Source organism: Hemiscyllium ocellatum, chromosome 10 (assembly GCF_020745735.1).
Source record: "Hemiscyllium ocellatum isolate sHemOce1 chromosome 10, sHemOce1.pat.X.cur, whole genome shotgun sequence".
NCBI classification, from domain to species: Eukaryota; Metazoa; Chordata; class Chondrichthyes; order Orectolobiformes; family Hemiscylliidae; genus Hemiscyllium; species Hemiscyllium ocellatum.
Genome location: NC_083410.1, coordinates 106,139,128 through 106,154,084, shown reverse-complemented (window position 1 = coordinate 106,154,084; position 14,957 = coordinate 106,139,128). Strand labels below are relative to the sequence as shown.

Below are 14,957 nucleotides of genomic sequence, written 5' to 3'. Positions count from 1 at the left end.
GCCTTTTTCCACACTGTAAGCAATCTAATCATATATACTGATGAACAATTTTATAAAACTCACTCCCTTACTAAAATGGGGAGAATGCGGGTAAGTGGAGTTGAAATGCCCATCAGCCATGATTGAATGGAGTGGACTCGATGGGCCGAATGGCCTTACTTCCACTCCCTATGTCTTATGATCTTAAAATGTAAAGATGCAAAGAAGAAACAAAAAAATGATCTGGTGTATAGCAGAAGAAAGGGCCATGTGTAGTCAGTGTTTTAATCCATTATTTACTTAAAAGTCGCGAGAATTTAAAAGAACGAACACTAAAAATCATAACATTGATGGAATTCAGAAATGATTACCCAAGCATAATACACTAAATAAAAACCGAAAGAAGTTGCTGGAAAAGCTATAAGACATAGGAGCAAAAGCCGACCATTTGACCCACTGACTCTGCTTCACCATTCAGTGACGCTATGGCTGATCTGGTAACCCTCAACTCCATTCTCCTTCCTTTTACCTACAAGTCTCAATTTCCTCACTGACTAAAACATCTATCTATCTCACCCTTGAATATACACAATGACCCAATCTCCACAGTCTTTTGTTGTAATGTATTTCACAGCTGACTACCCATTGAGAGAAGAAATTCCTCATCTATCTCCTAACTGTGTGGCATCTTTTGCTGGATTATACTCCCTGGTCCTGGACCATCCCACACAGGAAAACCACTTTTCAGCATCTACCCTATCAACGCCCCTAAGAATCTTGAATGCTTCAATAAAGTCTCACTCATTCTTCTAATCTCCATTGAGTACAGACAACACTTCTCCTGACAAGAAGAGTACCCCCATCCTCAAATGTCTGAAATCAACCTAGTGACCCTTCTCTGAAATTCCAATACCAATATATCCTTCCTTAGGTAAGGGAAACAAAAATGTTCACAGTTTTCTAGGTGAGGTATGACTATAGTTTTAACAAGACTTCTCTATTTTTAGAGGAGAAAAGTGAGGACTGCAGATGCTGGGGATCAGAGTCGAGTGTGTGGTGCTGGAAAAGCACAGCAGGTCAGGCAGCATCCCTATTTTTACACTCATTCTGTGTGATACAATAGGGAAAAAGTATTTCCCATTTAACGCAGTTAGACAGGCAGGATTAAAGAATTGAGCCCTCTTCAGTAAATTCTGGAAAGGAGGGTGAAAACGATGCTACAACATGATGAAAAATTATATAACATGTGCAGCTAATGCATCAAAGAACAGTAGAATCTATGGGATTAGGGAAGATATAGTCAAGTAGGTATTTTGCATTGCATAACACAAATGTAATTTATAAATAGTGTACTTAAATCAGGTCCTCAAATCTTTATCACTTGATATATCAACATGAAACTTCAATTTGAAACCAAATGCTGTGGCCACATCATAGCTGTCACAGTTAAAAATCACACAACAACAGGTTATAGTCCAAAAGGTTTATTTGGAAGTACCAGCTTTTGCAGCGCTGCTTTGTCATGAGGTAACCATGCAGCAGGATCATAAAACACAAAATTTATAGCAAAAAATCACAGTGTCACGCAACTGGAACAATATATTGAACAAACCTAGATTGATGTTAAGTCTTTCATCGTTTAGAATCGATTTGGTTTTGGTTCATTAATATGTAAAAACCAGAACTTCTTCCAAGTCACATTCTTAAGATAACTTATGATTTTATTTAAAAAAGGTGACATCTTAGCTCAGACAATGCATTCAAGAGCTACTACTTCCAAATGAACCTGCTGGACTATAACTTGGTTTTGTGTGATTTTTTTTAACTTTGTCCACCCCAGTCCAACACTGGCACCTCAACTTCATAGTTGTCACAGACAGTGAAACAAAGGGACATACGTGGATTTGAGTCAGTGAGCTCAGGGAAAGGATTCAGTGATGAATGTACAGCCACTCTGATGTCATGGAGTGCGAGAGCTTTTCTAAACAGTGCAAAGTTGATGATTTTCACTTTTGCATTGTGTAGGTCCTGTTGTGCCTTGGCTCTATTGCATATTAGTCACATCTGAACAGACATAGCAGCTTGAAAAGTGGGCCACCCACGTTAATTTCTGATCTGGAGGGAATTTGTGTGGGTGGAGTGAACATGCTGCAATTCTATTATGCAAAGAACAAACTGTTGCTTATTTTGTTTAAGTGTTTTTGTTTTAATTTGCTAAATTCCCAAAGGAAATAATATCTACACTTTAAAAGATGTAATTACAAGTACAAACTAACTTGCCTCCAGTACCTAGCAAAATAAAAATATATTAATTGCTTTCCAGATTGACACGTGGTCTCATGATAACAAGAAGAACTGGCATTTCGACAATATAGCAAAAGCATTTGAAGACATTTCACAGGAGTATCTACAAAAAAAAACTTGCTCACAAAGCTACACAGGGCATGTCATCAAATAACTTGGTAAAAGGTATAGGTTTTAATAAGCAACTTATGTTGCTGTCTCTGAATAGTATTGACAAGGTGGAGATGGAAAGGACGTTTCCTCTTGTGGGCCAGTCCAGATTAGGAGTCATTGTTATAAAATAAGGGGTCACCCTTTTGGGACAGAGAAGAAAAGGATTATTATGAACTCAGATGGTTGTGTGACTTTGGAACCCTCTGTTTCAGAAGAGGGTGCACGTGTGGGTCATTGAATATTTTAAGATGATGACAGATTCTTGCTAGACAGGGGAATTAAGGGTTATATAGGTAAATGAAAATGTACAATTGGAAACACAAACAGATCAGCCATGATCTAATGTTAATGACAGACAGGGTCTACTTTTGCTCTGATATTACATGATTGTATGATGAGGCAAATTTGTCAATGGCGAAGCACTGAAAATTGGGAATGGGCAAGGGGCCAGGTTAGAAGAGTTGGAGAAATGCAGAGAACCCTAGGGCTGAAGGAAGTAACAAAGGCAAAGAGGGGAAAAGACTTGGAGGGATTTTAACACAAAGATAAACACTTGAAAATTGAAGCATTGCTGCATTAAAAGTCAGCATGGATCAGCGAGCACTGGAATGGTGTTAGATTGGGATAGCTGCATGTTATGATACAGGTGCGAGATTTTGAAATTTCAAGAGTACGAGGGTGGTGGATGTAAGGTGGGCTAAGGGAACGTTAGAATAGCTAAGACAGAAATTAAAGAAGGAATGGATATGATCTCAGCAATAAATGTGCTGCAGGCGGGACAGAGTTGAGTAATATCGCACAGGTGGAAACATACAATCTTGGTGAAGGACAGTTTATGAGAGCAGAGGCCTGGCTTGGGATTAAACACGGTGCAAAATTCCAACAGTTGATTCAGGGTCAAGACAGTGACAAGGAAAGACAATGGAGTCAATAGCTAGACAACATAGCTTGTGATAGACACAGAAACCACTGGTTTCAGTATTTGCAATAGTTAAATGGAACAAATGTCTACTTCGCCAAGTGAGGTGGAAAATCAGAGACAGTAAATGAGTTGACTGAAATGGTGGCAGAGGTAGAACTGGGCATTATCAGTATATACTTGGAATCAGACAAGTGGACATGACATCGAGGAAATGTTATGAGTTGCAATCCTACAGCAGTTCTACCACATCTTATAGACAATAGGTGCAGGAGTAGGCCATTCTGCCCTTTGAGCCAGCACCACCATTCATTATGATCATGGCTGATCATCCTCAATCAGTATCCTGTTCCTGCCTTATCCCCATAACCCTTGATTCCACTATCCTTAAGAGCTCTATCCAACCTTTCTTGAAAGTATCCAGAGACTTGGCCTCCACAGCCTTCTGGGACAGAGCATTCCATACACCCCCACTATCTGGGTGAAGAAGTTTCTCCTCAACTCTGTTCTAAATGGCCTACCCTTTATTTTTAAACAGTGTCCTCTGTTTCGGGACTCACCCATCATCGGAAACATGTTTCCTGCCTCCAGAGTGTCCAATCCTTTTATAATCTTATACGTCTCAATCAGATCCCCTCTCAACCTTCTAAACTCAAGCGTATACAAGCCTAGTCTCTCCAACCTTTTCTAGCGTAAGATAGTCCCGCCATTCCGGGAATTGACCTCGTAAATCTTAAAATTACTTTTCCAGAATAAAATAAGAAATTGCACGAATTTGAACTTAGATCATTATTTTCAGAGAATAAAGAAGTATGCAAAATGTGGACTTGTATTTTAGAATGGAATAATCACTACACCATTGAGGACCATCGACTATTATCAAATTCTGAATTAACATTGCTCCTCTATACCAAAACACTTATCAATAAATTTGTTGTAAATAAATATTTGATTGGTTAAACCAGTCAGTGAATGCATTGCAAGAGAAAAAGTCTCCACTGTACAGTATTGTGTTTTGCAGAAGAGTGCTTCATGTTCAAGGATTGATAGAATCAAAAATTACAAGGCACCAGGTTATAGTCCAAAACATTTATTTGAAACTGCAAGCTAGCTGCCTGAGGAAGGAGTGCGGTTTCAATTAAACCTGTTGGGCTATAACCCGACATCGTGTGATTGTTGACTTTGTCCGCCTCAGTCCAACACTGGCTGCTCCACATCAGGTATAGATAATCTATCCCACAGATCTATGAATCATATTCGGTGGATATTTTCAAGAGTGGATGAGAATAACAATGGGGTGACAATGGAAGTGGAAGAGATGGCAGCTATACCCTCAACGGCCAGAGTCTTAAAGCTCTATAAATTCCCCTTTAAACATTTTTCTCTCCTCCTTAAAAACATTCCTCAAAGATCATGATTTTGGGTCCTCTGTGCTCATATGGCTTATGTGGCTTAATGTTAATTTTATTTGACAATGCTACTCTGAATTGCCTTTGTGTTTGTATATTAAAGATGCTATATAAATGCAGTAGTTGTTGCTGTCATAACCTAGAATATATTGCTCCAACCTATAGCCAAATCTCTATCATTGGCTAATATGTTTACTCAAAATCTACATCTCTCCCTCATTTGTTCAACATTTAATGCTGCATATATTTCAATGATTTCACAGTAGATTTAGTCTCATTATCACACATATAAAGAATTTCTTACCTTTACGACACAGCGGGTTACTGGGTGTCAATTCTTTGTTTAGTTTAGATTGCACGTTACCACGCTGTTTTCTCATTTCAAGGTACTGTTTTATCCTAAAATCAACATCTTCCTTTACAAGTGCACTAACCTCCTACAAAAAAAATAAAAATCAATATAATTACATATTAAAATTATTCAAATTCTTTGTTCTTAGTTGATACTAATTTTACCTGATAGAAATCCTAAAAATGCAGAATTTCAAATTTGACTTTTACTCTTCAAATTTTCTTTTTGAGTCTTTCAGATGAAGAGAGAAAAAAAACAAAATTGATTTTCTGACCTCATGCACCAGGCAAGGAGCTTAATGTACGTCAGGATTTCAGGCATGAAGACCAGGAACTCTATTAAGTCTGCTGATAGCAATGACCAAATTCCTGATCTTCATTATTCCCAGCAGATTTGTGTTAAATCAATATAAGAATTGATTATTATTTTAATGCAACAAAGCTGCAGAAAGCAGTAGTTTGGAGGAACCTGGAGGTCCTTGTACATGAATCACAAAAAGCTAGCATCCAGGTTCAGCAGGTAATAGGGAATGCAAATGAACTGTCAGCCTTTATTTCAAAGAGAATGGAACATAAAAATAGGGCAGTATTTTCAAAACCATAGAGGGCACTAGTCAGACCACAGGTAGAATGGTGTGAACAGTTCTGGTTCCCTTACCCAAGGAAGAAAGACTGGCATTGGAGGCAGTGAAGAGGAGGCTATTAGGGTCATTCCAAGTGGAGTGAATTTTTACGGGAGTTCAGAAGAATGGAAGGCCACCTTAATGAAACATACAAGATTATTAAAGGTTTAACAGGGTAGATACAGAGATATGGAGAGGTGGCCCACATATGGGAGAGTCTAGGACCAAGGGGCATAATCTCAGAATAAGGGGTGCTCATCTAAAAATGAGAGGAGAGGGAATTTCGTCTCTCAGAGGATAATGAATCTATGAAATTCTTTATTGTAGAGGGGTTCCAAGGTTGAGTATATTCAAAGCCAAGATAGACAGATTTTTAATCTGAAGGTAAACAAGGGTTGTAGGGTAACATCAGCCATGATCGCAATAAATGGAAGAGGAGACTTAATGGGACGCATAGCCTACATCTGCTACTAGAGTTTAGGATGTCAGTAATCTAGTATTTTCTTATTTCATTTTAGTTTCCTTTTTAAATTCCCAAGCTTTGCACAACCTGCAATTGGATACATGGAAATGTGACCTGAGCTCAGGTAAATTACATTACTACTCTGAAGCAATAAGAAGAAATATTCCAACAATAACTTCAGCCATTTCTTTCCACGTTGCTATTTTCCCTTCATTCATCACCTCTTACAGCAATACCATTACAACTGGGAACTCTTTACAGAGTAAAAGCATTAATGCATTGTCTCCTTGCCTTATCAGTGCACCATTTTCACATTAAAAGGCTTGGACTATTTCCTCCTAAAATATTAAAAGATGAAAACATTACATTTGATTTATATTCTATCATGAATACTTCTAAAAACAACATGTGTAGTCAGGAATAATATTGCTACTGAGGTGTCCAGCATAATTAAGGTAATGGAGAGCCAATTAAGACTTCAATGACTGCATATAATTGTTCAATTAAAACTAAAAGTAAAATTTAATTGAAAATAAAAAGCCACTATCAATAATTTATCAAAATTAGACAATAATTTCAATTGAAGGTTGCAATTTAGTTTTAACAATTGAAATTATTGTCTAATTTTGATACTTTGTAGATCAGCATTGACAAACTTTTATTTCGCAAATTTTCTACAGACTTGAATCAAATAGATTAAATGCTGAGAGCTAACAGCCCCACTCTGATATAAGTGTCAGAGGTGAGACTGCCCCTGTGTAGCTGGCTCATTCCTCATTATGTTTTGGAGCGAGAGCCCATTGATTTGTTTGGCGGCACTCCTGTCTAGCTCAAGAAAGATGTCCGCCCTATACAGCTGCTGACCAATTGTTGACCTACAGTTCAGTACTATAACAGTGCCAGTGTCAACTTCGGCCACTGCTGGTACTGCAAGAATGCCTCATTCAGCAATGGACCAGGACAGTCAGATATATCCAGGGTCTTGTTGGGGCCAGGCTAGAAGGCCCTAGTGACTGGGGTGGGAGCACATTGGACTGGGCAGTGAAGGCAAGTGGACATGGAGAGGTAACACTGTCAGAGAAGGTACCCAATTCACACCTGGGTCTCGGCAAGAGTCACCTCCAGTCCCAAGTGGCCACCAGCATGCATGGTTAAGCCTGTAGGTTTGCAGGTTGAGCATCAATTTCTTCCAAGCACCACCACCCCCAATTAAGTCAGAGCAGAGGCAGAATAGTGGCCTTACTTGTGCATTAGGCGTGCACTTAAAAGAGCCTTAAAAGGCCATGGGTGGGCAACCCCACCGCTTATAAAATCACAGCGGGGCTAGGGATGGTGCCAGTCAGCAGTAGGGATATCACTGATGGCATAGCATCCTAACATAGAGGTCTACCTGCTTAAGTTCTCGGGTGCCTCATATAATTCTGCTCATTTATTCTGAACAAATTTGAAAATAAAATGAACAACAGTCCAAATTACAAAAAGCTAATATTTTTCCTGAGGTTGTAGTTACCAGACTACCAGCAAATGATTGATTTCAAAAATACAGATGCCACGTTGTGTCAAAATTTACATTACCATTTTCAAATTAAACCTTGAATTATCACAATGCTCGACTAGAACTAAATCCCTTCTCTCATGAATTTCAAAGTTTCAGCCTTCTTTCAACACTCCTAGCTGTAAGTCAAAACGTTGCGGGTTCAATGTTCACTACAGACAATGAGCACATGGTTTAGGCTGAAACCCCAGTGCAGTTCTAAGCCAGCACTGTAGTAAGAGGCGGTGTCTTTTGGCTGAGAAGTTAAACCAAGGCTCTGGTTGCTTTTCCAGGTGGATGAAAGAGAGCAGGAGAATCATCCTCGATATTTATTCTTTGATTAACATCTGAAAACAAGGGTAATTACTTATTTATTTATTTAATTATGGCAGCTTTCTGTGTATAAATTAACTGCTGCATTTCAAAAGTAATAGTTGGAAAATATACAACAACATTTTTAAAACAGTGAAAATTGTTATATAATTTGTTCCTCCTTTTACGTTCTTCCTCAACTTTCCTTGATCCATTAATAACAAAATACTTGGAACTTCAGGTCAGTTCAAGTCTATTGTACATTATCCCCTTCAGTGGGACAATTATTGTCAGGGTAGTTTCAGTAAAATTTCTCTAACTCTCTCTTTCCAAAAGCTGCACATATTGGATTTACAACATATTTGGACTACTACTTACAATATTTTCCTTCCACCTGAAACTTTATAGAGGTGTTGGTGTGTTTTATCTGTTAAATCAAGAAACCTTAAAACTTTATTGCATCAGGGGGCATTGGCCTCAACAAACTTCATTTAAAACACACCATGCTGTGCATTCGACAACAGCCCATAATGCTTGATACTTTAAACGTCTGGTGACAACTCTGACATGCAGTAGAATAATAATTATCTTAATCGCTCTTACCTTGTAGTCTTCCTAGCCTCTAACATCTTGAACCTTGACTCTGAGCCTTGAAATCATTCGTCGTAAGCTGTAATCATGCTGCCCCACACGGGCTTCCTTCTTGCCATCAAGACTTAATGCAACATCCATCTTCTACCTGAAATGCTTCTTTCTTGCTGCCTTAAAACAATGGCCTACTTTCCCTTCCACTGTCCTTTCTTCTTGATGTGATCTTTAGGTTTTTAAACATATGCTTGATAAAACCCAATTTGACTTTCCAGCTTAAAATTTTTTTTGTCATTTAGTCCTTGGGAATGATCTGTATTGTGGACCTTGGTATTTTGCTAGATATCTCAAACTGGAAACAAGCTTGGAATAAGGAACAGGATATATGTAACTCTGGAATGGTAATAACTTTGAATTGATACTAATGTTACGACACCGCAGTGACCCTTTCTGCTAATTAAACCAAACACACCCTCACCTCACCTTGTAATCTGTTAAAGTATGAGTGACAGAAAACTACCCGAACTCCACGATTTAAAGAAAGAAATCAATTTTACTCTTTAACTTTAAAAGTGAACATTAAACAAGAACTATTTACAAACTCTCAGACTCCTTTCTCTCAAAGGTCTGTTATCTACCTCCAACTCTATAATAATATACTAATCCAATAAAAGCCCCGAATAAAATTACAGCAACTTAATTTTTAAAATCAGACAGTGGCTGTCATCCTCTGGCTGTAGATCTCCCTGGGTAGTCTTTGGTCTTTTGTTGCAAAGATGTTTCATATAAAAAAGGTACCTTTGATAGAGGGTGTTTTGGATAGCAGTCTCTCTCTAGATGGCAGTTTGCCGTTCTCTCTCTCTGGCTAACTCTCAAACTGCCAGCTACTTTATATCCCAAAACATCGGATCATCTCATTGGTTTAATGTTGTCAAAACAGTAAAATTCAAATTCAATTGGGTTTTGGCATCTTGGGGCATAATTTACACTGATTGGTTATGTTCAAATGGTGGTCAAAGCAACTTAAGTATCTAATTTACAGCCAAATGTTGCATATTTTCAATTTTCCAATACACTCTGAGACTGCTAGCCAGTCACATGACAGATGCCTGCAAAGTCTCACTGCCAAAACAATCTTCAGTCTCTCTTAAAGGTACAGTATACACCTTCAACTTCATAACACTAAGAACACTAATGACAGACACATCTTAATTTTGCCAGTTAGCACTGGCATAATTTGCTTGCCAATTATAGGATAACATCATGGTCACCTAAGTCCACATAGTGAATGTTAGACAATTGTCAATTTGCAAATTTCAGAATCACTATAATTAAAATAATGTCTTTGAAGATGAGCAGATTTGTTTTAATCCAAAATAGCATTGGTTTACAGCTTTCATTCAATTATGTATAGGACCTGAAAGATTTTAAAAAGAAAATGTATACAATTTCAAGGAAAGGAACAAAAAGTTATGAAGTAAAAAAGGACGGAGAAAAATAACAGAAAAGAACTTGCTGTGGGTTTTGTTTCCATAGGGATATTGCAGCTCATGTAGCAATACTTATGTTGCCCCTCCAAACATAACAAACTAAATGTTGACAGAATGCTATTGAAGAATCCAACTGACATTCATTATGGCCACTATTATACACAAACATTACACTCTCAGCCACTCTCAGTGCCTGTGCTAACATTTAACTATTAGGTTACAACTGAAAGCATGTGTCAATAACCTGTCATATCATTGTGGAATCAAAAAAAGAAAAATGAATAAACTGTGATCATGACTCTAATGTGTTTAATATGATAATTATGAGATGGCTGTTGGTGTCCTAGCCGGTAGTTAATTGTGGCTCACTAAAGCTTTCTAGAAAAATTTATTGCTGCCCATTAACCCAACACTGTTTCAGCACAGCAGATTCATCAATAAAGCTGTAGAAGCTACAATGAGGCCCAACAGTTGGCAACTGTATTAAGAAGGCATTTAAAACTTCCAACTGCAGAAAGACCGGGCGTGGAGTTTACTTAGCAAGATTGTTGTAAATTACAGACATCCAGAATAACCAGAGCTATTTTGACAATTAGACAGTGGAAACATTGGTACAAGAGGTATAAGCAACAGGATGATTTGATATGAATCTTTAAAATCTTTATCCTGATAGTCTGGCAGGTTTGCAAACAAATTTGGGAACAAATAGCAGACAGAATAAATAATTCCCATAAATCAGTGGGGTCAAGAAAAGCAGCCAGTAAAACTGCCAAAAGTGCAGTTTAATATTTCAAACATTGAGGTCAAAAGGATTAGCTGCAAAATACACCCTTATAATTGGTAGGTAATTTTGTGATGAACATCTAGAAATAATAGAAGTTTATTTTATGCAGCACAGCTATAAGGCCAGGCAGAACACTTAACACTATCAAGCACTGCCCTCTCGCAACATGGGAGAAATACAGTAAGCAACCCAAGGATTCATTGCAAGTCAGCCTATGTTAATGACGACAAACAGAATGGGCTGGAGGAGTAACAGGGTAATATGTTCCCTTCTGTGTTAGCTAAACTTGACAGTTTTTAAATAAACATTTAACAAGATGGCACTTGAACATAAATCTGGTCAGGCATTTGGAAGACTCCATCATCAACAGCAGCAGAGCTCTTTGTGAAGCAAAGCACAGTGGGAGCATTGCTCACAAACATTAAGCTTGCTGCTATTGAGGCCTTGGACTCCAATCTAAAAAGAAACTCCTTCTTCCAGCTTCAACATGCTGGATAATTGGATTGAGAGAAGCCGGAGGCAGAAATTTGCAGACCTCATTATCACCCAGCATTCTGGTTCCACGGGACATAGAGTGGAAGGGTCCAGTAGCAGCATGTCTAGAGTGCAAGAGCCCAGTAGCAGCATGTCTAGAGTAGACACATTTGTGGCTGCTGTCTCGAGGCAATGCTGTGCCTCATCCATTCAGCATCCCTGGTAAAATCACAGCAACTGTGCCACCAAATCAGCCAATTATTGAGACATTACCTATTGCTGAATCAGTTGAAAGGTTGCAATACAACCATTTTGAAGTGAGAGATTATATAAGCATCACATCTAAACCAAATATCAATATCAAGCAGAGCCACAATGGCAAAAAAAATCTACACGCAACATAAATCAGGGAAGTTGTGCGTTTTTTAAAATTATTATTTGCATTTGATTTGTACCAGACACAGACTTTCATTTAGATTGCACAGAATAAGTTAGCATCAGAGCAAAGAATGGACACTGGAGATGTTTAGGGTTGATTCTGGATACTCGTTCAGGGGATCAGTCGACTCAATGGTTTGATTGTAATGCAGACTAATGCCAATAGCATGGGTTCAATTCCCACATCGGCTGAAATCACCAACCTCTCTCCTTGCCTGAGATGTGGTGACCTTCAAGTTAAAACGTACAACTAGTTGTCTTTCTCCAATGGGAAAGAAGCCCCATTGGTCGGCTGGGCCTATGGTGACTTTACATTTACTGCTCATCCAGCAGGATTTCATCCCTTTGTACAATAAAGTTCAGGAACATTCACAAGGATAATGATCCAATTGACCGTGAAGGCCTAATCTGAAGCGCTGATCCAAACTGTAAAACTTGTTACTGCTTCAGAAGTAATGAGAACTATGGAACAAGCTTTATCTAGGTAAAATGAAAGTACAACAGCCAAATGAAACAGAAGAGCAATGAACTTTAATGAGTTGGATTGGAATGTTTAATGGATATACAAAAGAGGAACAACAGACTGGTACAATGAGTGCCATCCACTGGTCCATCAGAGCTCCTTTGCAATACAGGTGAAGTTTAACCATGACAGCAGAGTGACCAAGGTACATTATTTGCCTCAGTAACCTTTCCTTGTTTTTCATGTGTGGTACTCCTTCATTCTATATTCTCTGTGCTAGAGGACTCCAGTCTGAACCAAAGGTTGCAGCTTCTTTCAGTGTACTCTAGGTGAGCATGCCTAATGCACCACATACCCATTTTTATTTGTCTGCACCTCCTTATAATCCTACATATCAACACATTGTACTAAAAGGCTGCAGTCATTTACTCTTCTTTCCCAATCTGACAAGAGAAGATGGCCTATTATCACTGGAAATTCTAAGCTTTGGTCAATGGACCCCTTTTCAATTGATACTGAATTCTAAATTCATTTCCTTTTCTCTGGTTATCTTTCTAGAACTAGCAATAACCAAAACTGCAGCTTTTCTCTGGGCCCAATAGCTACAATAGTACATGAAAAGTCAAAACCAGAGTGATTTCCTGAGTTAGTTTCAATTGCCAAGGGACAGGTTCGAGAGTGCAAACACAATAGCAAGAAACATGAATCAGTACTTTAAAAGCTACAATAAAGCCACAGAATATCATAATTTTCTCTTCCTCTAGAGGTACTATAGTGAGAAACTGCTGAGGAGAATGCAAGAAGAAACAGGTGATTGGTCTTCCACTTCTGTCCAACTAGGAAAAAGTCTCACTCAAGTATCATTGACTAGTCCACAGCAATCTGTCTCGGGTTTCTCACACATGATACTATAGCGAGGGCAATAACGTTGTCAAAGGTAAAAATGGGATCTTAGATTAGGGAGACAAGGCTCCCGCAAGGTCAGACCCTAGCTTCAGAGCCTGTGCACCATCAGCTTTACATGGATGCCCTGCATACTAACAGCCAGGGCCTGAGCCAAATGGCAGAGGACACAGCAAATATCCAAGGTGGATTAATGTAATATGAAGCCTTAAACATACAGCATCAGTAGGAATTTTTGCACTTTACATCTTGCAATGAAGACAGCTCAAGACCACTCAACCAAGAGAAAATGTTTGCATGAACAAATGGTTTTGTAGGACTATTTAGAAGGAATAATGACAATCAACTGCAGATAACAACTTCTCTCAGGCTCTGTAGGATCAAACTGATTCCAACCAGCCTACATAGCCATTAATCAACAGGTACTAAGATTCAAAAATAACACGAATAAAGTCTGCCTTCATGATACTCTCTTGACTCCTGACATAGATTAGGCTCCCACAGACCAGATACAATAAGCTCAATCAATGGCATGACCCAAACAATTCAGTCTTGTAAGAAAGGCAAAGAATCACGTTTAAAACTCACAAAAAAAAATCCTGTTCAAAATTTGTTTTTACTTCAGAGGCAACAGAGTAAAAAGTAACATTAATCCAAAAGTACAAGTTGAATCAGATTTCTTCCAGATGTGACTCACATGGTTTGAACTGAGTATTAATCAGCATACTCAAAACAAACATTGATCAGCCGTAGCACCAAAACAATCCGAATCTGAACTTCGAAGTTACCCTGTGTGACCGGTGCATCACCCATCCTTAATCTCTATAATTTTTCACATGGCTATCTACACCATCCAACTTCAAAGTGTCTCATCCAATACCCAGTGATGTGGAACTGCACTCATTTTGTAATAGTCTTGTCAATCTGAATTTAGGCAGAACAACTCCCCCAAGGACTTCATTTCTCACTGTGCACTACTAACCTGAAGTCTCCAAACATCTATCCTTGGCCCTCTCCTTGTAATATATGTGCCACTCTTTGAGAAAATCATTTGTAGATAATGAATCCACATTCATGCCATTGTCCCTTCCAGACCTTACTACTTCAATGTTTGCTTCTCTGGACTCTCGATGCCCCATGATCTATAAATCTCAACTCATGTGAAATTATGAACCTTACCTCACATCAAATTCCATTCATTTATCAGAGCTGATGATTGGCGCTCCATCCTCAAAAACCTGAAGTTTAAAAATTCTCATCCTAATGCTTTACTTTCTTCAACACCGCACCCCCTCCTCCTTTATCAATTTCAATTGGCTCTACAACAAGACCATTAGTTCTCCAAGCTCATCATCAAAACAGAGACAATTCCAAATCTCTAGATGGGACACCCCTGTCGGATGTGTAATCCTGGAGCTAATTCAGTGCCAAAAGGATTTACCTTCTTTCTGCAAGCTGCAGAAAGATAGCCACTAGTTTCTCAAGTGTAAGTGAAGTCAAGGGCAAAATTACTATATATAGCCTCATACTGTAAATATGCAGATTCTCAGGTCTACAAGGGAACAAGACTGCATCAATCATAGTGGCCTGAATAAACAACATTGAGATTATAATTATATATCAGGTTCTATGACAGGTATGAGAGGGAGAGGTACAAGAAATATGGTCATGGAATTGGGAGGTGACAGGTTTCAAATTTGAAGTTAAAATCTTGAAATAAGTGCTTTAATTCTAAAGAGAAACAAACACATACGCTATTGTAAACTGTCA

At 38.5% G+C, this 14,957-nt stretch overlaps 1 protein-coding gene across 2 annotated transcripts in view; it reads right to left on the bottom strand.

Annotated features, from left to right (window-relative positions):
• slx4ip (SLX4 interacting protein) overlaps positions 1-14,957 on the bottom strand; it is a 105,369-nt gene that overhangs the window by 50,648 nt on the left and 39,764 nt on the right. Inside the window, exon 4 of one of the 2 annotated variants that reach the window (XM_060831838.1) lies at positions 5,069-5,201. The exons of the other annotated variant lie outside the window; for it this stretch is intronic. Coding sequence (XP_060687821.1) covers positions 5,069-5,201 — 133 coding nt within the window. The remainder of the gene's footprint in view (positions 1-5,068; positions 5,202-14,957) is intronic. 2 annotated transcript variants of the gene reach the window in all.